We start from the raw sequence: 24,572 nt of genomic DNA on the forward strand, positions 1-24,572 counted from the left end.
CAGATATGATTTCAACTACCTACGCAATTTCCTCTAGTACCAAACTTCTCAAATTTTTTTTTAAAAAATATCAAGTTTTAGGTTGTCAAAAATTTTGTTAAATCAAGGAAAACAATTGATCGTTATTCCACTCGATATCCGTATTATCGCTGTCAGTTTCAACAACGCATCAACTGTACTAAGATTAGATCGGAAACGGAACTGCTTTTCGTATAAAAGCGAGAATAGTTTAAGATAATTGTACATTCGATTGTACATCACTCGCTCATATACTCTCCTCCAGACAGTTGAAAGCAAGATAGTTCGATAGTTTTTTATATCAATTTTTGATTCTTCTTCATAAAGATGAATAACTTTTGCGCTCTTTAGTCGATCGGGAAAAATGCCTTCTTCAAATGAACGATTAAATATATGTGACAAAATCCGCACGATAGCATCTCTCGGAGCTTTAATAACACATTTGCTCATTAAGTCATCTCCAGCAGATGATTTATGAGACAAAATAGTAATTATATCTCTAACTTCTGTCTCAGTAACACTAAAAGGTAGATTGATTTATCTGTATCAGGCAGAAGAAACTTTTACTGACGAAAAAGACTCATTAATCAGTTTGGCAAAGCTGATAAAATGATGATTACATGCTTCGCTTCGGCTATTTCAATATGTTGGTCAGTACTTGACTAAGGGCAAACTACCAGAAGAGGTATCTCTATCTTATATTTATTTGTTCCATTAATCTCGTTAAGAAGTTTATACGTTCGTCTTCAGTCTCCCATGCATGATTTGAACTTATTCCAATAGAATTGCTTCTTTGACTTCTTAAACTGATCTCATTTAAGCATAAAATATCTGGGTGGACTCATAACTAAGTATTAGAGCTTCCGATTGTTCTAAGTGAGGTTTAAAAGACCTTATATTTAAATGCATAACGTTAATCTTACAAGTTTTGCTTATACTAATAGAGGCGAATATTATAATGAAGTAGAGTTGTTGTTATTTCCGATCAAATACGCTGTAGTCAAGACTGAGAGCACCATCAGGAAAACTAAAAAATTTAAAACAAATATCGTCATTTGCTCTTTCATAACAACACATGGCTCCTTCTTTAGACCAAACGTGTGTCTCTCTATCAATCGCGCGTATCATTCCCATAACATTCGCTCTTGCTTTGCTGACATCCTCGATGAATCTAACGTTTCCGGAATCCTGTGCATCCTTTAATCCGCGTTTCTTACGTTTTAAGTTCACCTTAAGTTCAACTTAACTATTATTGGTCTTGTTTGACCCCTGGCAGGCAGCCCATAAGCAATCGATATATCACTTTCTTTTACATCAACACCGATCATTTCTGCAACACCGAGGACTTTACGAATGGTTTCTGAACCTTCCTCATGTTGACCGGGCCCCGACTCATTCACTCCATTGATCTTCAAAATGTCTCTCCTGTTGTAATTTTCGAGTAATTTGGCTTCGCAAATTGAAATATTGTCGGAATTTTTTACAAGTTGATCATCTTCACTTTGAATGGATTTCATGACGTCATTTCTCAAGTTTGTCACTGCTGCAATCACTGTTACTTGAATAACTGTTTTAACCGATGTTACAATTTGAGCAACTGCAATTTTCAAGGCATTTTGGACAGCGTCTTCAATTGTCTTTTTGATATTTTCAGAATTTTCACTTTCACTTGAAGAATTCGGCGCTGGACGCTTTGCTCCCTGTTGCTTCAGGGGAGTTGGCTCAAAACCTCTGTGTCTCTGAAAGATGTCATCGCTTCCACCTTTCAGTGATATCTCAGCAGTCATTATCTTGGAATTATTTCTGGAACTATTTAACAAGTTTATCAACAATTAGGCTAAATTGAAAGAGATATTTCAATTATTCTGGGAAAAATCGGTCAATTTGGACCGCCAATTTATATTTGAGACTGATTAAATACTCTCTGCATCCGAGATGTTGAGTTATTGTATGAAAAGCTGTCATTAATGGCATTTTAAGTGTGATATCGTCTTTGTACCTAAATAACAAAAATCTTTACCGCTTGCACTTCTTTCGTCAAAAGCAATTTGAGGAAACCATTATCAGCCGAGCAATTTAAATCTTTGTTGTGAATTTTGAGACACCTATTTCTTTTCTGGCTAGTTGTATTAAAACAAAGCTGGCAGACTGCCAGAAAATAGCCTCAATAGCTTTGTAGATCTGCAGTCTCAAAAAATAAAAAAGACAGGACAAAAAAGTTAGTCTTTTCATTGAAGGCCAATATGTTATATTTTGTTTAAAAATCTGAATTCGTTTTTGCTGCCTCTATTAGCTGCATTCAAATAACCTTCATTTAGAGTGACACACACCCATTTAACCTTATCTCTATGAATTAAAGTAAATAAAAGTCAATTTCAATGTGAGGATGTTTTTTGAGAATGGTGGTAAGTCAATTGTGACCAAAAATTTAATCACGCGAATGAACAAAAAACTCGATCCACTAAGAGCGAAAAATGACGTCACACATGCACTTCAGTTGAAATGGCATGAACGAATGAATAAAAAGCAGATTTGAAGTGATTGTGACGTCATATGGTCGTAAAAAAATTCGCGACGACGATATAAAAAAACACGGCCGGAAGAATTCCAGAAGCGACTCGGAGCGTCAAAACTTCACACCAAAACCGTATTTGCAACTGAAGCCGTTGCCTTTTTTTAAACCATTAACTCAAAACCTCCCCAGGTCTGATCTAAAATTTGGTGGAACTTTAACCACGGTCACCAAGAGAAACAAAATGCAGCAAAGATTTTTATTGAAAACGTTGAAAAAGTCCGAAATAATTAAGATCGTCAAAACACTGATAGGCTGAAAAAGCTGACAGGGCTATGAATTGCCCTTAACCAAATCATGATTCTAATCTCAAAAAGATCGCGAAAGCTACAATAGCAAAAAGATTTAATGATCTTAGAAACTAAGTTAATTTTTCAAAAAAGAAAGAACCAATACGATAAGATTTCTAATCACTTCAATTAAAACAGAAAAATACATACTTCTTCCTAGTTGTATATATGCTCGAGAACATGATTCCTTACTTATTCAAAAACTGAATTAATCTGGAAAAGACAAAACAACAGAATAAAATTCAAAGGCAAAAAGTCGTTTTATAACAACACCAAGGCCGGAAGAAAATTGCAAAAAATACCTTCAATGGAATTTTTTGAAAAGCCTGTCTAGCAGACTCTCAGTACTGCCTTATAAGGAGAAAGAAATCAATTGCAAAACAAAGAAATGACGAAAATCTAATAAAAAGCTGAAATTCAATTTTCCAGAAATTTGAAAAATTCAGTAAAACGAATATAAATGTAGGTGCCATGACATTGCAATGATCCATCCTCCTGAACAGAGAAAAAAGAAAAAACAGAATTCAAACTTACGGAACATTGAAAAATTGTGCAAAAAATGGTCAAAAAACTTTTGCGACCGCATTTAAGAAAATAATTTAAACTGTTTTTCAAAGACTTAACGCCAAGAACTGATTGAATTTTTATTGAAACGCAATTAAAATCCCTCATGTTGCACAAAAAGACTATTTCTAGTAATTAAAACCAAAATACAAACGAAAATTGGAAAAAATACTACCAAACTCGGATTAGCATCTGTAAAATTTTATAAAACAAAATTACATCGAGGTAGAAAGAGGCGTTGAGTATATGAATTATCAAAGGAGAGTTGCCATATTAATTTTTTTTTGACAAAAAGTGGGCTGAAAGATCCAAAAATGAAGAAATTAATAGAAAAAAGCCAAAAATTAACTAAAAAATCAAGAAATGTGTCAATTTTGAACTTGAAACGCAATTTCAGGCTCAGTAAAACACTGTGGCATCAATTTCCGATGTTTACAATTCAATATAGCATCGAATAAAAATTATTCCTGCAAAAAAAAACAAATTATTATCAAAAAAAGGTCACTTAGACAAAAAACGGCTATTTATATGCGCCATTCAGTCAAAAACAATTTTTCAAATTCAAAAAGTCATTCACTAAACGCAGCGCATGGTCAAAAAACTTCTCTCGCTCAGAAAAAATTAGTTCAAACGGCAATTATTTTGGGCGCTTTACATCAATAAATGTCAGTTTATTAGCGTTGTTAGAAGCAGCATAATTCAATGCTTATTTTCGCCAATGTAAACATACCCGGCAGATTGCCGGAAAATAGCCGCCGTTGATTCCAATAAGCATGATTGGGATTGAAAGAATAAACGATATTGAAAAAAGATTTTTGTACAAAAACAGTTTTTTAAGTCCGATTTATATTGATGGCATTTTGTAGTTGAACATACTTCTGTCTCTCAGTGAGAGGCTACAGGGTCTAGTATCAATACCAATAAGCAGTATACATAGTAACTAAAACTTATGAGAACAAAGTTCAAGTACCGGGCATCTAAAAATGGGCTTTATGGGTTTATCCCGTTTCTACTTCTGACTTCAATTTTTTATACTGACTCTGTTCATTTTGAATTGCTTTGCTGAGCAACTGATGTTCAAAATCACTTTTAGCAGAATGAGAGAAGAGAGAAACTAGTCTGGAGAAGTCAAAAAGATATCACGCAAAATGTTGAAAAAGCGGCAAAATGAGGTAAAGCGAAAAATTTTTTTATTCGACGAAGTAAAAAAAACATAGCAGGACAAGTCCTGACGTACAATTCAAAGAATTTTCATTGACAAAACAGAAAATTAGACCAAGAACGGACTATGAATGGATTGGGAAAACCATTTAGAGAAAAATCCGATCCAAAAAATCGAAAAAAAAATGTAAAAATCAAAGTGAAATTGCCGCAAGTGAACAAAAAACCAATAGCGAGAAAGCGAATTTTTGTTCAAACACCGTTCTCTCACTCTACTTTAAATTTAGAACGAAAAAATTTCACGCCGAAGAACCACTCGCTTTTTCGCTCCACTTCCTGTTTCGGCGTGACCAAAATCACTACTCCAGTTTGACTTCAAAAATCATGAAAATGTGTGAACAGATCTTAAAAAAAAACATAGCAGGACAAATCCTGACGTATAATTCAAAGAATTTTCATTGACTAAACAGAAAAACCAGACCTAGAATGGACTAAGAGTGAATTGAGAAAACCATTTTTAAAAAGTCTGATAAAAAATAAGAGAAAAAAAACAGAAAATCAATGTGAAAATGCCGCATGTGAGCAAAAAAACCACTAACGAGAAAAAAATTTTAATTCACACAAAAAACTAGGCCTAGAATGAGCTTTGAATGGATTGGGAAAACCATTTAGAAAAAAATCGGATCCAAAAAATCGAAAAAACAGTAAAAATCAGAGTGAAATTGCCGCATGTGAACAAAAAACCACTACCGAGAAACCGAATTTTTGCTCAAACACCATTTTCTCACTCTACTTTAAAATTAGAGCGAAAAAAATTCACGCCGCAAAACCACTCGCTTTTTCGCTCCATTTCCTGTTTTGGCGTGACCAAAATCACTACTCCAATTTGACTTCAAAAATCATGAAAATGTGTGAACAGATCTTAAAAAAACCATAGCCGGAAGAATTCCGGAAACGACTCGAAGTAGAAATCTGACTATTCTCACTAATCAGATGCATCAACAGCATATTATCAATCGACAGACAGTGTAAGCAATTCACAAAGAAAAGACTGGAGAACTCAAAACTTGACAAAGGACCAAATCAAAAAATAGTATTCTCTAAAAATCCAAACAAAATTCTCTACAAAAAGATAACATGCAGCTTCCCATCCATAACTCATAGAAATCAATTATTTATATATTTGGCTAGATCAATCGCCCACCTAGTAATTGCAGAGAAACGTTATACAACAAACTATAAAAAAGACTAAGAAAAACTCTTTAACGAATTAGAGATTTGTATAATTTGTTTAAATGAAAACTGCCCTGCTAAGCCTTCAAGTGCAAATTCATAGCATCGAAACCTACAAAAATGCTCTTTATTGAGAAAAAGTTACCAACAAAAACATTAAATTGGAAGAAATAGGCAATAAACTTAGAAAAAAGACAAAAAGTGGCGAAAATTTGCTCTGATTTACTCGATTTTCTTTAACAAAAACAACTCTAAACTAATATCAATCAAAATGAGAGACATCCAAAAGAGCTACAACAACTGACTTCCACTAGAAAACTCGCCAAATGCTATCAAAGGTTGAGGAAGAACAGAAACGAGATTTAAAACCAAATTGAACAAATAAAAAACGAGAAAAAGTAAGGTAATTTTTAAATTTTACAAGAAAAAATAAAGCCAAATAAAGTTACTTTGAGCAAATAGAGCAATGAAATGCTCGGGAAAAAACGGGCAAGTCATAGCAAGCTAAAAAAATTGTCTACCATTGAAAAAAAAAACGAAAAAAGCCAAAAATTTAAAAAAGTGGTTAAAAAATTCCTAATTTTTCTGCCATTTTTCCTCAGAAAAAATGTTTTATAACAACAAAATTGTAATGGATTTGTATCCCCGATGATCTTTGAATAACGAGCTTCTATGCAAATTGCACTTAAAGCAGTAAAACAAAACAAAAGGCGAAAATACAATAAATTTCGTCGAAAAATCAGCAAAACTGATCAAAAACATCCAAATTTGCATAAAACTCAAATTAACTACTTGAAACCTTCAATTCCTATCAGAACGAGCCCAAATCCAATACAATATCATAATCAAACCTCACAAGCAAGAAAAATTGCAAAAAAAAACTGCTTTTAAAAGCCACACGTGAACAAAAAAATTTCGCTCGCTCAGAGAAAATTTTTTCACACATCAATTTCTCGCTCTCTCAAAAACAGCGGTATGAACAAAAAACCACTCTTTTTTCGCTCCGCTCTTCACTTTTGTTCAGCAACCAAATCACTCCAAATTTTTTCACGAGTTTCATTTCCCGCTTCAAAATTCACTCCAATAAAATTGATTAAAAAAAGGACTTCTCCAATACTCCTCTTCGAGTCGTTAAAAGACAGCGCCCCAATACAATTCAAATTCTTTGAATTGTAAAAAAATAGGAGCGCTATAATAGCCGGCTGAGAAGATGAGGCGGCTATTAATTATACCCGAATTCCTTTCCGCAATTGAAATGAAAGAGGCTGGCAGAATTTGGTCTTGCAATTTGAGTACTTTGGATGCTGTAAATACATTCGGGGTCTGACTGGTCTACAGCATAAAGGTTGATACGTCAGCACTGATAACGAGGTTTGTCATTCATTTCCTTATGTTTCCGTTATTAAGAATTTCTTATGTTTGTTCCACACGACTTCACAAATTTTATACAATTCACTTGTTCATTAGTAGTTGAAAACCTGTGAGGAACTGATCAAGATGTTCATTGTTCCGCAATTTTTTGATTTTCAACCAGGTTCACAGTTTTAAAATTTCTTGGCTTCTGTGTATATGTGTTTCGTCTCTATCAAAAAGGTATTCAAGTCCATTTTTTCTGCAAATTATAGATAAAAAAGAAGAGCATTGCCCGTCAAATGTAAACAAAAATGATGCATTTTTATGGCTTGCTCCTCGTATTTGTGAAACAGCAATGCCTTTTTTGTCAGTAGTCTGTTGTCAAATTCTGCCCAATTTATGGCAGAGGTTTCCTGAAGTGTTTTCAGTTATACGTGTGGAGCAGCGGCAAAGGCTATCAGAAATCGCAATATTGTTTTTAATCGTTGATCGATTTGGGAAGGCACTAAATTCTTTTTTATTTCCACATTTTCGCAGCTAATTATTGTCTTTTAATTCAACCCATATTGCTCCAAGATAAATAAGTGTTGAATGTAAAAATATTCAATTTTCAACTAGTTTTTATTTAATATGCAAAACGCTTTTTATTTACAGTCAGGAGGTCTGATAGGTATGACATTGCACGGTTGGTGGATAATCTAGTTAAAAACGCGTTACAGGAAAATATACCATCTATATCTCCATATAATACGGCGAGATAGATGGTATAATTTTTCTTTAACGCGTTTTTTCTGTAACGCTCGTTTCTATTCTTGCGTATGTTAATATAATCCCAAAAATGTTTGAATGAGATAATTGATCGAGTTATAAAGTGTTGTTTTAAACAAGATTATTATACTGTACTGTGGACAAAATCCCTTTTGTGCTCCAAGATCTAACTCAAATAATCAACTCTTTTCAACCACCAGGATTCAGAAAAACATTTTGCTAAGTACTTGAGATATATTCATCGTACATATTCATGCTTCTACTTGCTACAAATTACATATTCTGATAGACATATAAATGATAATCACTATGTAAGTGAACTGAGAATATATATCAAGAAATAAAAATTTAAAGCAGGGATTAATTCTTTGAGAGGTACTAACATTCCAACTTCACAGCTGAAACATAAAATAAACTTGATTTTTTGAAGCTTACGTTGAAAAGTTCAGTCTAAAAATTTTAAAAAGTCGAATTCAGAAACGTACCTCAGGCACAGATGATCCTAGAACAATATACCCGTCAGTGCACGGCGAAACCTGGTCAAAATAGACATGGCCAACTTTGAAAGTATAGTCCAGTTGAATGGGAGAACTCGAACATGACGAGTCAGGGGTTGCCACTATAGTCTCAACGCCGCAGCAATTTCGAATTTGTAACCCGACCACCAAAAACAAAAACAGCAAAAAACATAGCTTCGATTGCTGGAGGATTTTTTTACACATTTTTCATCAGAATTGTTCAACTGATTTTAGAAACTTCAACTGATTTTAGAAACTGATTTACTAAAATAAGACGCTTCAAATGGACAAGTTTGTTTGTTTTTATCTTACCAAACATTTCAGAGTGACCTAAAGTATGAATAATTAGCTTTGAGAACGTAATTATTCTGTCATTATTTATCTTAATTATGAAGAAAGTTTGTTTGTTTTAAAAAAAACAACACCGGTATCAGTAACCACTTCAGAAATGCATGAAGATAATTCATCAAGAATTTTATCATCATTCAAAACATAAACTCTGAAAAGCTGTTTTGAATATTTTCTTGATTCTATTTAAATCAATTGAAGCAACAACAACCATGTGGTTTTTGTTTTAAAGAGTCATTATAACAACTTAGAGCCAAATCACGCCCACTTAAGATGCCATTACACGCAAACACAAAATCACGAGCTATTCAAACCTTTTTTATCTGGAAAATTTTTAAATAAAAACGTTAAATTGAACTTCAAAAAATTGTCACAAAATTATGCATTTCAGATGCAGATAATTTACTAAACGGCACAACATTTTCGGCTAAATCTTTTTGTTAAAAAAACGGACAAAATTAGCTTACAGACTTAAATAATTGCATAATATTGTTGCTTTAAAACACTGTCAGCTAAAAAACATAAAAAAGAACATTGTTACTTTCCTCTGATACACATAAGAATAAAATGCAAATGGTAAAAGAGGCAATGTAAAGTTAAGAATATAACATGTAAAATTACAAAATAATTAAACTACTTAAAAAAATTGACCTTACGTCAGTAAAAATGGCCTGAAATGCGAGCATAAAATGTTCTCACAATTTTATATGTACATCATGAAGATTAAAGATAAAAATTAAAATCTAATGCTCTCAATGTCATCTTTCATATCAGTTACTTTTGGGTCCTTCAAAAATTCTTTCCAAAACCATTCTTTCAGTTCTTTTTTTAAGGAAGCTTTCGATGTTGTTTTCAGTCTATTATTAGAAGGCAAACTATTATAAATTGGAATGGCTTCTGCAATAAAAGAAACAAAATAAAATAATCAGTTAAAAGAAACATTAAGAAAAGTGAAACCAATGTGTATTACGAAGTGAGTATATTGAAATCTATCTAATAATAATTTTCTAACTGAACCCCAGTATTACAGATCAAAAAGAAAAAAAAACATCGCACCGTCCTCCCCTCCCCAGCCTATCTCGGTGGTAATACATTTGAAGACCGATAGCACTTAAAATATAATTTGTATACTCGACCTATAAGCCAGTAAGTTTGAATGATGTACAAACTTAGTTAATTTTTATAATGCTCTAGTCAAAATTAAGACAACTTTGGCCGCCATCTTCGCGTATCTCTGTAAAACTACACCAACTTAAGAACTAATTTAAGAAAATAACAAAATAAGAGCTGATAGTAAAGTCATACTTAGTTATTGTGTAGTAAACAGCAAATGAAAAATATTCATTTCTTTCAGCCATCGTAACAAGATTTCTAAACTTAATTCAAGAACTCATCTTCGAAACTGACCTCTGCCATGCGTCAGTTTTGACTCAAAACGAAAAATAAATACTGTTTTAAAATTAAGAGCGCTATTTATTGTCTCGTCAATGTTAAACGCTACATGCTCACCAAAAATTTTAACATAACCGATTAATGTGGGAAAAGTTGTTCACGAACGACTAGTGCGAGCGCAAATCTATTGCAGCCTGTATCAGTTAGGGGAGAGAATAGAGGGTAACTAAATTCACTAAGGAAGGCGTCAAGTGACGTCATTAGAGGTTGTTATATACCTCTATAGACACTAAAAATTTGAAGTGGAAAAAATATGATAAAAATATTGTCGCTGTTCATTTGACTTCTAGTAGTAACTGCCATCAATTGAGTCCATCAGCTTGAAATGTTGAATGAAAGAGAACATAGAATGATCAAATGTAAAAAGTCAAGGCCGCAAAAGTCACTCGAAAAGTCAGGATCAAACAAAAAAAAATTTTGCATAAAAAAGACCAAAACGTTTACAATTATTCCTTCAAACTTCGTTCGAGAACAATAAAAAAACGTTATATATTTGGCCAATTTTGTACGGTTTCAATCAAACAGAAGTCGATTCTGGCTCTCAGGGTTAATTTTTTTGTTTTTCAAAGCAACAAAAAAAATTACCGAAACATAAGATTAGGTTAAAGTTTTCTCTACCCTTCAGTTCCCTTCATATCACGTTTATCATACTGGGACACATTGTTTTTGTCAATTGATTCAACATTTTAATATCTCGAACACTAAGTTCTGTTCTCAGTTTTATTAAGAATAATCAACAACAGAAACAACAAAAAACAACTATTTTTTAAGCCTATCTGAAGACTAGCAAATGTAAAATTGTTTTAGAATAGCTATGTTAAATTAATTGACAGATACGAAGTTCACGGTCCATTTAGGAAATCTGAGAAAATAAAACTCATATGGAAAATAAAAAATAGAAAAAAGATGAGTTTTATTTTCTCAGATTTCCTAAACGGACCGTGAACTTCGTATCTGTCAATTAATTTAACATAGCTATTCTAAAACAATTCTCTAGATATCGATTGAAAGTAAGGGCATTAGAGTGTTACATTTATTTTGGAAGTACGAAGTAAAAAGCTTCTCTTAAACGAAATTGAATGAGAACCACAATTCACTCATTTTGCAAATTGATTTCAGAAAATCAGATGCAGTTACAAAAAAGTAAGGTAAAGTTTAAAAAAATGAGACGTCATCCGACACACAGCATAAAAAAGAAGTACCCAACTCTTGTCAATTTGAGCTTAAAATTTGATGGCTTTTAAAATTTGTTGGCCTGAAACCCTGAAAATTCAAGTGTATTTTCACTCCTATGAGCCGCTATATAAATAACATGTAATTGGCAGCCGAGTGGTTTTAATGAGCATTGGCGGCGGGGGAGGGAGGGGCCATAAACGATTATGGCAAAAAATTAATCACCAATTGTATATGACGCAGCAATAATGCAGATAGAAATTTCTCCTCGACAATGTTGATTTATTTTGGTATCAGTAGCTTAGAGCATAATGATAGAAGCATGTTGAGAGTAGGTTTGAATTTTTGTATGCTCTTTGCATGACTACTAAAATCATTCAAAATATATGTGACCTATAATGTGAGCGGCTGGCGAGGCAATAAAAATAGAAGGGAGCACAAGCTAGAGAACCTTATGATGAAAAAACCTCTGACTAGGGAGGGGTTCGAACACGCCACCCTTCGGATAACAGTCGGTCAAATTAACAAATACGCAACACGGACTTAGAATCTGTTGTATGTTAGCAACAGACTTAATATCTGAATGCGCGCAATTCAAATCACTCAAAAAAGTCAAGGGTGGAAGTTACTAAAGAAGTGAAATCGAAAGATCGTTCTAGAAGAAAACGGCGAAGCGAACTTTGTGCATGAAGAAACAACACACGTTTACAACAATAGCTCCTTACTTCGCTCGAAAGCAATTAATTACCAAAAAATCATATGACTTAGTAAGACTTCTAAGAAATATAAAAATGGGTAATCCAGATTAATGTTAAATATCTCCTGATATCAGCTCGATACAATAGTCAAATTAATTCAAGAATGAGAAATAAATCATAAAATTATAGACGCTCCGGATAAAATCAATATTGTCTTTGGAATAGATTATATGTTTCTTATTGTGTCTCAGAGGAACTGTCGATGCAATCATCAATTTCGAGTCTATCATTGCTCTGTGATGACAGTTTTGCAAACTGACCGAACTGTCGTAATTTGCCGAATTCTTCAACTTCTGGTACACGACAGCCGGGATATTTCCAGATCTTGCTACCAAAAGCAAAAATTGTGGAATAAACGGCAAAGTTGAGAACTCGGATTTGCCCGAATTTCGTTTGAAAATGAGGGCGCATTGTGCATCAGTATCAATTGATTTTTTCTCCGCAAAATAACTTTGGTTAATAATGTCAAAATCGTGAGTGTTTTGAGAAGAAATGTTGAAAGTATCTTTCTGCTCTGAAGAAAAAGTAAGAACGTGAACAAATGCAATCTTCGACAGTGCTAGCAAGAACTCGTCAATTTTTGGCATTATCAATTCTATCAACCCGCTGAATTTAGCCGTGAAGATATCAGATGCCTTTGAGTCTAAATCCATGCCCGTGACCTCATTTTGGGCTTGTTGTAAATAAGTATCAACCGAAATGGGCAGGAAAAAGTCCAAAAGCATTAAAGATTCTTTCTCGTTCAAACAAGACTGGAATATTTGACTTTGAGTTAGCATCGCCGATGACGAAGATGATATTTTCTTTTTCGTGTCGCTGCTATTAAATACTGAAGAGAACGTTTGGGCTCTAGAAGACGATGCAGTTTGGGGTTGTTCGGAGGGAACACTTGTGCTATTTTCAGTCTTCTGAGTCGAACAACAGTCCACAATTTTGTTCAGGAGCAAATCTCGGTGAAAATCTTTTTTCACACGTTCGAGAACTTTCTGAATTTGACTGGTACAAACACGATCTTGGTCACTCATTAAATCGTTGAGCGATTTCGACATTTCATGCTCAATTTTGCTGACTTTGCGACGCTCTTCGGGTCTTAAGTTTGATTTGAACCTCTGCAAAAGCGGGTTTGATTGACCCACAATTTCTGAACTCAGAATCAAGAAGTACCGAATTAGAAGAATTTTCTCTTTGCCTGTCTTTCTTAAATCGTATTTGCAACAAAGCTGTTCGTTGCACGCCTGTCCCGCATGTTTACGATGTTTATGTTCTGTTTTTTCAAAGCTGTCGTGGGCAAATAATAGTATACACTTAAGTTGCCCGACCGCAAGACTCTCCAATTCGTGGACTGTGGGCAAATTGTAACTTCGTGTAATTAAAGTCGTATTTTCAAGGGCGGTTTTGCCCATTAAGCCCGGTACACTGATGCATACAATGTTATACTGCTCCTTGCGGTCAACTAGATACTCGTAAAACCGTTTGGGATCTATATCGTCTCCGACTCCGAGTGAAATTCGAATTTGCTTACTTAAAAGTCGTTTTACCGAGCTTGCGGGCGCTTTGCCATGATGAAACTTTATGAAGTCCATCAAGAATTTCAAGATATTTCTTTGACTCGATTCCAGTTCTGGGTACGTTAGAGGAATGACAGCCGCGTTCTTCTCCAAAATGTAACTCCAAATCATTTGCAACTGCAAGTCGTATGCGAAGGAATGAACGTGTAAATTCTGTAGAAGATAGTCAAGCTTTTGATAATAGTCGTCAAAAAGTTCGAAACTATTTGCGCCTCCGTTTTTTCGAAACAAAAACGTATTCAATTGGACACAGAAAAAACAGTCGTATTCTTTGATGTAAAAGCCAAACTTTAAGATAGCAACGCCCCCATAATTTACTGACCGAACCACGTATCGAGTAAATTTAGCCGTTGTTCTGTCATGATCTCGGCTATGCGACCCTACCGAACCCGGGAAGAACAGGGTTTGTTGCCCGGCCTGCTGGTGAGTTTGGGTTCCGCTAAGGTGTTTAACCCTCTGGGTCAAAACAGGCGGGGGATTGCTGATTTCAAGTCTGACTTTGTGGTCGAATTTCTCTGAGAAAGTGTTTATGATGCTTTGTTTCCGTTCGTCGTAGGAGCTGTTAGAAACATTTGAAGTTTCCGCGGAAATTTCCATCGCAGAACTGGTGACCATTTTTTGCCAGGATGTCGCAAAAAACATGGGCGTTGTTATGTAATGATACAAACGTGATCTGGACATGATCAAGTCTAGTTCATCTCGACTAATCGTAAGACTGTCTCGCTTTTGGTCAAAAACGCACGTCTCGAACTTTTTCATGTAATCTGCGATAAAGTTTTTGGACCTCTTATATTCGTACGTAAGAGCAAACTGTTTCAAAGCTTCTACAAAAGCGACTTTGACCTTAGGAACAAATGACCTGCCCGCAGACGTTTTCGACGTTGACGACTTCTCCTGCGCAGCCACGATTTTGTTATAAAAGTTAGGCTGGTACTTCATAACTTCATCGACTGTTTGCATATCACATTTAGGGTCTAAATTAAGTCGGTGCTCTTTAAACTTATCGTGGAAATGGAAGGAACGTTGTTGTCTAGATTTTCCTCTGCGAGCTGTATCTGCAAAACACTGATGATTATAGAGCCCCATTTTCTGCCTTACAATACAGTTCAAAACTCTCGAATCAAAATTCATGCTCTGAGCTTTTTCGTCAAATTGGCTGAAAAAGTTCGCAAACGTTGGAATATTGTACGCTACCGAAGACAGTTCCCGATTTTGGAATTTTCCAATAATCACACTTCGTCTGTTAACCGAATCAACGAGTATATCTTTCGGCACGTTTACGACTTGATGTCGTGAAATCGAAAACTTAGACTCTGAACTCCCAGACGCATGTCGACTGCGCCCTGAAAACGACCAATCACTCGGGTTGAACGCTAAGAAGTAATACTCGGCGATTTCAGTTTGAGGGGGCAAAATCAGTTCCGGGAAGTCGAGACCCATTTCTGAACCCGTGAGGGCTTTTGTCAACGATTGATCTCTCATTTTGAGCAATCTTCCGTTTTTGTTTCTGTATAATAACCATACAAACTCTGTACCTTTGTTGTCCTGTTTAATTGCGCTTTGCACTGCAAAGAAAAATTCGGACAGTCTTTGACGAAAGTTAAGCGTACATTTATGGGTACAGACTGAGAGACAGTTCGAATTCTCATGACTTTGAGTTAACCATGGGAACACTGAGTTCAGGTAAAATGCAATGTTGTCCACGTTTGGGGGGTTAGGGCGTCGATGTTGACCTAAATGCGACTCGGGCGGCAAGCTAAAGAGGTCAACATGGTTCACATCTTTAATGACCGGACCTTCAACACTGACAGGGGCGTGATGTAACAATTTATACTCAATATACACATCACACAAGGCCTGATTAACACAACTGAACAGAACTTTATTCAGGAGTTTATCCCTGTCAATTTTCCCAGTTTCCCAAACACTAAACCGCAAGTAATACTTATCATCCCTTAAACATTCGTCCGGTACTAGTTCAGAGCAAGGCAAATTTGTTAAGCTTGAAAATTTGTTCAACTCTTCGAACCCAAATGACATTTCAGACTTGCGATTCTGTTCAAAAGGAGAGACGATGCCAAACTCCAGCAACGCAATACCCGGATCACTTCTAGACCTGAATCGTTTCGCGTTTACAGCTGCGGTTCTCACAACATGTGGGGAATCGTCTTTAATATTGATAAACAACCTGGAGTTAACGCTTTGACATTGTTCTCCGTTCGGACCTTTAAAATGGAAGTCGTGATCGTCCGAGTTCCAGTACTTCGGCTCAACTGTGTACAAACTCACGTTCGTTTTCAGATGCCACATTAAATGGTACAAATGAGTGTAAAACTCGTTTGGTATATCGAAATAGTAAATATTTGGAGCCGAGTTTTTCGGCTGTAAAAGCTCAACGTCTGCGTTGTAAAGCTTACATTGACTCTGAACAAAAGCATTCCATAATTGGGACAATGTTTTATCTCGCAAAGCGGCTTCGATTTGAGTTTGCAAATCACTTTTCAGAAACCAGTCAAGTTCTCCCACCCCAAAGATATTGACTACCAATGAGTACTTGATCCTTGGGGAAGAGTAGGATACTGATTGGGAAGGCTGGAAAACCTCCCCGTATCTGTTGGCATTATGACTTGATCCCAGCGCTCCATCGCTGTTCTTACCACCTGTTGCTTTTTTCGAAGTGTTGTCTTCAATTGAACATTTGAAGTAAAATACATGACCATCTTCGGTTCTGTACAGAGACACATTCGGTGGCACTCTCGCGTTTTTAATGCCACATTTTTGGAAGAGCGAGACAACAGCATTGGTTACATCAACACTTCCGGACTTCGGGTTCGCTGGCTGGATTCTAACGTGGATCGGAATCACGATCCGCTTGACTTCTTGACAGCGGAACTGGTCCGGATCCCATTCCGAAAAGTCTGCGGTTCCGACCAGCTCTCGCCAGTCTATCAGCGATTCCTGGTATGCACTGAACTCGCTCGTATCATTAAGTAATATTGGCAAACAGTATTCATTATTGTAGAAATGCTCGAGCAATTTTATCTGGTTGACTTTGTGGACACTATTTTGAACGTAAACTTCGAATTCACGGAAAGCGTCATCTGAGCAACATCCTGCAATATCATACTCACAGCAGAAGGCTTTATGCAGATAGATCCTGCAGCAGTAATCGGTTGAGCTCATGTCCAGTTCGAACACCATCCAGAAACTGTCATTTTTAGGTCTGAAATCTTCAAGAGCTTCCTGGTCCTGAACTGAAATGGAGTCCATGCAATTGCTCGTGTCAGCATCATAATCGCAGCAAAATTTCAAAGTTTCTCCCCTTCCGACATTGGTCAAAGAATCGTTTACAAAACCGTGTGCAACAGCGCTAGCTTCTCTGTCTTCAGAATCGTCAACATTGCCGTCAATTATAGACGATGCTTTCATCGGGTTATCAATTTCAAGGCATTCTTCAAATTCTTTCATAAAAGGGGAAGTAAATTCAGGGCCAAGTTCACTCATAAATTCGTCTCTGGGACCTCCGGCCAAACTTCGGGTGCTATCGCTGACAAAAGTTCCAGAAGGTCCTCGACTAAGAGTAGCCGAATGGCAATCACCACAACATTCGGAACCCATTTCGAAAGAGGTGCCCGATAAATGAGTAGTTCTTTTCGGAGTAGTAAATGTTTTATGTTTAATTCTTCTGCTGATTTTGTGGTCCAAAACTACAGACTTGTCAACATAGAGTGAATACATGGGAATCGAATAGCCTAACTGGCGAACTTTAAAATTTTTCCATTCGAATTTTTTCAGCTCTTTTTCTAGTAAGTCAAAACTGGACAATGAATTCTCGACAAACTTCAAATTGAGTTCTCTGAAATCAGAGTTGCTGTGACTGGGCTCAAAAGCTTTCACGTGCTGTTTAATCTTCTCGTGAACATTCACGCCCAGAGGGATGGGAGTTATCGAATCGTGGAGACATGTGGCAACGACATCGCTAATAAACCACCTCATTCGCTCAAGAAAGTCATCTTGATTTGGGACATGCTTGGGAATCAAACTAGTATCCATGTCAGTACCATTGCTGTTTTCATAAACGGACGAATTTGCGTATTCGTAAACTGAGCTTGATGTTCTGACTCTTGACGCACTTTCAAACTCCTTCACAACAGTGAATAAATTGTCCACATGCGCAAGGTGCAAAAAATCAAACTTGAGACATACCCGCAGCTTTCTAATATCTAAAGGGGCTTCAATTGTTGGCAACCATTTTTCGGCAGAACTTTCTTCAGAGTCAAAACAATCTCGTTTGACCTGGTCATAGACATGCTGATAAATCTCCTTAAGACAAGTCGGCAGTTTTGACCCCAAATGAATTTCGCAAAACTGGGACCCATTGATTTCAGCTGTGCACCACAACTGCAGAAAAAGAGGCTCTGGCAAAATAGGCACATCTTGCAAAGCTCCAAATGTCTCCAGACTACTTTCAGTGTCGTTTTCAGGATGTCGAAAAGAAACAGTTTCAAAATCAGTGGGTGAGATTTCAACGAGGGAATCGAGTTTAGTAAAAAAGAATATGTTCGAAGACTCGCTAGCATTCGAGGCGGTTAATTTTGAATCAACAGGATGGTAGTAATCGTAAAGAAGGTCCTTGAATCGGCCTTGAATGCAGTTGCGCCTTGAGTGGAGACAAGATTTGGAATTAGATGTCATCGGCTCCCTCGTTTCCAGATCCGAGAATTCCAATAATTCGAGTCTGGTACAGTCAATATCAACGTCCAGTTGAGACATACTTGCGATGTTCTCGTCTTTGACTCCTGTATAATCACACAATGAAAATATCAAAACCTTAGTTGGGAAATGAAGAAGCTACTTTCAAAGTTTCGTTAATTGTCCGAGAAAAGGAACGAATCCTTAGAGATTTGGCCTACGAAACAGAGTTAGCCGATAACTAAAAATATCTGCAGTAGACTTTATAGAGGTGTTCCATTAGCATACCAGTGCGTAAGAATCCCAAGAAGGAAAAAACCAATTGTTAAAAAATAAGAATACGGGCAAGAATGTTCCAGAATACCTGTGAAGTTTATTCATCATTTATTCAGTGACAAGAAGTTTCTTTTTAATTTGTTTCAATAAAAATTTCATTATCCATAAACAAATCAAAGCACTATTGTCCCAGCACTCTCTAATTTTTTTTATTGCTACCATACAAAATTTAAAGCAATTCTTTGGGCGCTGTTCGGCTCTTCATGATGAAGGATCTCTTCGGCTAACATGTCTTCCATCAGAAAGCGATAATCTTCCGTTTTGCAAACAACGCGATAAATGACAAAATCACAGGGATATCGGCGCCGATATCCCTCCAAAACTACCCACTAATTGCAGGTCTGCTCTGTGCTACAGCTACAACAACTAACATAGCCGGCAGATTGCCGGAATAGCTGCGAAATAGACTTGCGTGCCGTAAAATACAGATGGAAAAAGATACAGAAGTGAGTTGATAATAGTTATCGCCGCCGCCTATAAAACTTACAAGTTTATTTCAAAGGAGGTTGTTTTTGGGTGCAAAAAAAGTTTCCCTGTCGCGCCTCGAACCGGCGATCTCCGGATTGACAGCCAGTTGCCTTAACCACTCGGCTGTCGGACCATACAATCTGTTTTCTTACAATCAACTTTATTTTAGGAACAGATTCTGTTTCTGAATTTACCGCAATTTAGGTCTCGCAGAAAGCGTGAAATCAAGCGCGAAAAAGCCATTTAAGCAGTGACGAGACAGAATGTTCTAGAACAAATGTAAAACGAAAACGAAGCGTCAGACGACGAAACAAAAAAAAACCAAGAGCACCGCAATATAGCTACGCTCAGCTTACAGCTTCGCAGCTATAATAAATCATAGAGCGATATGTCCAAGTTTCAGATCCATTCTGTTCTGCTCCCCCCCCCCCCCCCGTTTCGTACGTTACTATGTAAAAAATAGCACGTGCGCAAAAGATATAAACCCACTAAGCTTGGGGGGGGGGGAGGCAAACAGAACAGATTCGAAAAAAAAAATCTTCGAAAATCAAAGAATCTTTCAAAGCATCAACTGGCATTGTTTGGAGCTTCAATTGGCCCAAAAGTATTAACTCGTGAGAAATTTGGTCAAACAACAAAGTCATGCAAAAAAACTGACTAATACATCAGCAGGCATAACCCAATAGCCGCAAAATTAATAAGAGAAACATATAAAATGTAGAAAAAATTTAGACATCACTAAAGCAAGCGTCAAAGCGCTTGAGAGCCCAACAATCAAAATTTCGATCTAGTAGATTTCTAGTATTGTCCATTCAAATCATTCGGTATAAAAACCGAAAAAGAAAAAGCAACAGAAGTTTCTTACAAAAACGGGGTCCCAAAAAAGTGGGGTGTTTGAAGAGACATAAATGAGGTAGAATAAGATCAATTGTATAAATTTCTCAGTTAAAATTTAATAGAAAGATGTTCCACTGAGATATTTCGCCAAAATATATTTGATGTAAAATTCTGTTAACACATAACTCAAACAAGAATAAGAAACCATACAAACAGACTATTAAGAAGAGCGGGTAACAATTAATCACATAAGCTGTTTGAAAGTTCCCCGATTCAAAGAAACAGTGGAAATTCACTAAAACAAATATAAAACACGAGGCCAAAAACAACGAAATTTCTAGAATTCGGTTAAAACAAGATAATTAGAAAGATAAAAAAGAAAAAAAGAAATCGCTAACAAAATTAATATTTGTTTTTCTAAATTAGGTTTATACGAAGGCGAAACCGAAAAGGTTGAGCTAACGGACTATGCCTTTGACAAAACTGTGATTTCCTTCACACATATAACGAGAAAAGAACTGTTTACTGCAATTGATCAATTACCAGAAAAAAAGCAGCGGGTCCTGGATCACTTAATACATGGTCCTTCAAGTGTATAAAATGTCTATTTATGAAGCTTCTAACTCAATATCTCTCAAAATTTCTCGAAAAAATTACAAAATATGGATTTAGTACGGAATCAATTGCAATGCTAGAATCGTTTTTGTCTAACAGAAAACAATTCGTAAAGAACGGCATCGAATAATCGAACTGGGTGAAAATCAGCCTTGGCGTACTTCAAGGAAAAGTTCCCGGACCTTTAATTTTTATAATTTATATCAACGATATATCCCAGATAAAATGAAAAGAGGATGTTTTACAGTTTGCAGATGACATGCATTATTTGTCATTCGAAGTCCGATAAAAATCTCCTATGCTAAATCAACAGTGTATTTGAATATACTGACAGTTATATGAGGCAGAATATGCTAACTCTAAAGCGATATAAAACAGAAGTTGTGGTTTTTCAAAAAAATGGTGAATCCAAAATTGAGCAATTGCATTATAATGGAATTTTCATAGAGCCAAAAACAAGTTGGCATAATTTAGGTATAATGATTGATAACAATCAAATTTATGACATACTGCTAAATAAAACTTTAACAAACATGGCAAGCGCTATTAGGTCAATTTACTTAGTAAGACATTTTCTACCATTAAAAGCAAGAATCGGTCTTTTTAGATCACTTGTTTTATCCCATCTCAATTTCAGTGGATTTTTTCAAATTGTTATCGGTTATGTCACTTCAGAGAGTTAATAGACAAATAAACTGGGGAATAAAGGTTTGCAACCTGTGCACAAAAGTTGACCGTGCAAGAGATCTATCATTGAAAGACAAAAATTTACCAGCAGAATTTTTCATTAAAAAAGTTTGTCGTCTTAAATTTTTTGATCTTTCACAATATAAAGCGACCAGTCGAGAAACGAAAACCACAAGGATTTTTGGAAAGTAGGAATTAAACAAAAACACCAAAACTTTCTAGTTTTTCCAAAGAATAAGTGCCAATCCAAATGGAGTGACAGGTCACTGATCAGAAATTTTTCTAGGTGGAATAATTTACCAATTGAAATCCGAAAAGAAAAACCTAAAAACAATTCAAGGAAAAAATAAGCAGTTAAATGGTCAAACTGCATGAACGTGTTCCAATAGATAGACAAGAAAGAGGCTTTAGTCATTTTTTCTACTGAAGTATAAAGACCAAACTATTCATATATTTACAAGGCGATTTTGAAAATGTAAATATTTAACCAAACGTTTTTAGTGTGGTTATAACTTTAAATTTACATTTTAAAAATGCTCTCAGCTCAAAAAGAAACATATGTGAGCCAAATACATCAATAAACACCGTCAACATCAATAAAAATATGTCTATTCGGAGCATGACGTCAAAAACAACAATTTCAAACAATTAGCGTTACTGACAAAAAAACAATTTGGAGTTGTTTTCAACTAAAGTAACAGAAAAAATTTGACTTACTGATATAAAAGTGGAGAGCGAAAAAAAAAACATTTCCGCTTTTTACAACACTCATTTATGAATGCAGCTTTGAATAGAATTGAAAATTTGGATGGTTTTTAACGCAATATTTTAGGTGGCACGCTTCAACAACAGTTTAGAACACATTATAAAAACTGGTTTTGACTAGGATAAATGACAGCATTCAACTTCATTCGGTACGTGAAATTCAGCAAGGTATGAAACCAGATACCATGAAATATGAAAAAAATTAAAACAATTGAGCTCACAAAAAGCTGATTTGTAGACCTCAATATTCAAACAAAAATAAAATAAACTCCCTCTAATCTCCATCAGATTGGGCCAGTCTCTATTTGGAATGTAAACCGTATGAACCTGTTTCAAAAGATAAAAAAGGTCCTGCTTCTCTTTTCAAATCAAAAGTACCAAAAACTTTTTTCTATAAAACAAACTTTCGCATTAGCTAGTAGATCACTATAATATAACACTATAATAGATCACTGAATTGAGCAATCAAAACACCAAAAAATTACACCTGGTAACTGCCTCAATCTAAAATTTCTCAAAAACCTTCTATATTGAAATATAAGACAAAAAATTCAATTAAAAATTCTAAAAAGAGCTTTGCACTCAGTTTTTCTTTCTATACAAACCAGTATGACCAATGAAAAGATCTCTGCTCCTTCCTCTTCAACTGTTAATGAAAGCGTTTTTCAAATTTCTTTATCACTGACTGAATTTCCTGTTTCAATATTTGCTATATTTTGGCGATTAAAAAGCAAGCCACTGTAAAGACTTTTTGAGTCTCAAAAAGCAACATAAACCGACTAACGTCAGAAAAATTGCTCACCAAGGAGAGGCAGCGCAATTTGAATTCATTGGCTTCAGCCTAAAAACAAATTTCTTTACGGGTGCGAAAGCATCAGCCGACGGTAGGGTTCGAACATGACCTCCTGCGTCCGATTCCGTCACCTCGACGGAGTAACAACCACTCGGCTATCAGGGCCTTGTAATTGTCTCTCCAACTATCGGTTGTTTGAACAACAAACTTTATTTTGTACTGAGAGCTATTGAAATCACTCAAAAATCAAGAAATGCCTGGAAAGTCATTTACCTGAAAAGTCACTCGATTATTTTAGAAGAATAGATCAAAGGCGGTCAAGCAAAAAATTCGCAGAAAAAACAGCCCGAAAAATTTGTAGAACACCAGAAACTAATCAAAGCGTCGTGCACTTACCTTACCAAAAACAGATCACCAAAATAGAGACCAGAAAAATCAAAAAGTAGCGCTGCAAAACACATTAAAAACTGTTTTGGAAAACGCAGACACATTTTTCAGTTCAGGGGTGTGGGTAGGTGCTGAGGGTTGGTGGGGGATTGTTGGCAAGTTGGTGGGTAAGGAGTGGCGTAGGTGGAGGGGGGATAGGTGCGGGGTTAGGGGCGCACGTAGGTGGAAGGTTTGTAGTTTTAATTATTAGTTTTATTTAAGTAGAGGTAATTTATATAGACCAAAAAATCTAAAATTGACATTTTCACCTCGTTATTAACGAGCAGTTACTAACAGCTATACATTGCAAAGTACGCTACTGTTGAAGTCCAATGTTCGAAAACAGAAGTACATCAAAAAAACAGAGGCAAATTTTTGAAACCAAAGAAGTCAAAATTCAAGTCATGAAAAAACTTGTTCTAGCCAAAAGAACCGTAGCCGGTCTAATACCGGAAAAAAGTCAAAGAGTCGTGCAATAAAAACTCTCATCTAACCCTACCTATTTCAGTGATATGATAAAAAACAAAAAAAGGCAAAATACAGTGAAAAAGAAAATCTATTTTAGTGGGAAAGGTGGCCAGTTAAGTGGAGGAGAGAGTTTAGTTGGGGGGAGAAGGGGGGTAAACTGTTGGGGTGGTAGACGTTTTTGTGTGGCGGTAGGTGGAAGGGGGCTAGTTGGAGAGAGGGGTAGGTTATATAGGTTGAAGGGACTTGGGATCCAAATGACCTTTTCACCTCGAATATTACCATCAATTCTTTATTACTAAACATTAAAAACAAAACTACTTCAAAAGTCCATTACAGCTGAACATTAATGCACCTGAGCACTAGATCAACTTAACAATGCCAGCCAAAAACAGAAAAAGAATACCAAAATTTGAGAAACTAAACAATCAAATAAACTGAGCAAAAATATAATCACTACCAAAAGTCTTGAAGCTTTTATTCTCAAGGCCACATTTGATCCATTTAAACGCACCTATTAACCCCTGCAGAAACCTTGAAGGGGGTTTATTGGCCAATAATGATAGAAAGGTTTATTGGCCAAAATTGCGTCTTTTAAATCTGACTAATTACCCCTCTGCAAGAACTAAACAAGTTTTTTCCGAGAAGATAAACTCAGAGAATGACATAGAATTTCAAAAAAAATTGAAAACAGCAAAGGTTAATGAAATGC

At 35.8% G+C, this 24,572-nt stretch overlaps 2 protein-coding genes across 2 annotated transcripts in view; both read right to left on the minus strand.

Annotated features, from left to right (window-relative positions):
- Positions 1-8,822, minus strand: part of LOC142349830 (uncharacterized) — a 48,719-nt gene extending 39,897 nt beyond the window's left edge. The window contains exon 1 of the mRNA XM_075401632.1: positions 8,445-8,822. Coding sequence (XP_075257747.1) covers positions 8,445-8,681 — 237 coding nt within the window. The 5' untranslated portion in view covers positions 8,682-8,822. The remainder of the gene's footprint in view (positions 1-8,444) is intronic.
- Positions 8,823-12,249: 3,427 nt separating this feature from the next.
- The window catches only part of LOC142349174 (uncharacterized), a 46,891-nt gene continuing 34,568 nt past the window's right edge, over positions 12,250-24,572 (minus strand). The window contains exon 3 of the mRNA XM_075400588.1: positions 12,250-18,575. Coding sequence (XP_075256703.1) covers positions 12,301-18,575 — 6,275 coding nt within the window. The 3' untranslated portion in view covers positions 12,250-12,300. The remainder of the gene's footprint in view (positions 18,576-24,572) is intronic.

The sequence above is a fragment of the Convolutriloba macropyga genome, chromosome 11, assembly GCF_964194025.1.
Source record: "Convolutriloba macropyga chromosome 11, txConMacr16.3, whole genome shotgun sequence".
Classification (NCBI taxonomy): domain Eukaryota; kingdom Metazoa; phylum Xenacoelomorpha; order Acoela; family Convolutidae; genus Convolutriloba; species Convolutriloba macropyga.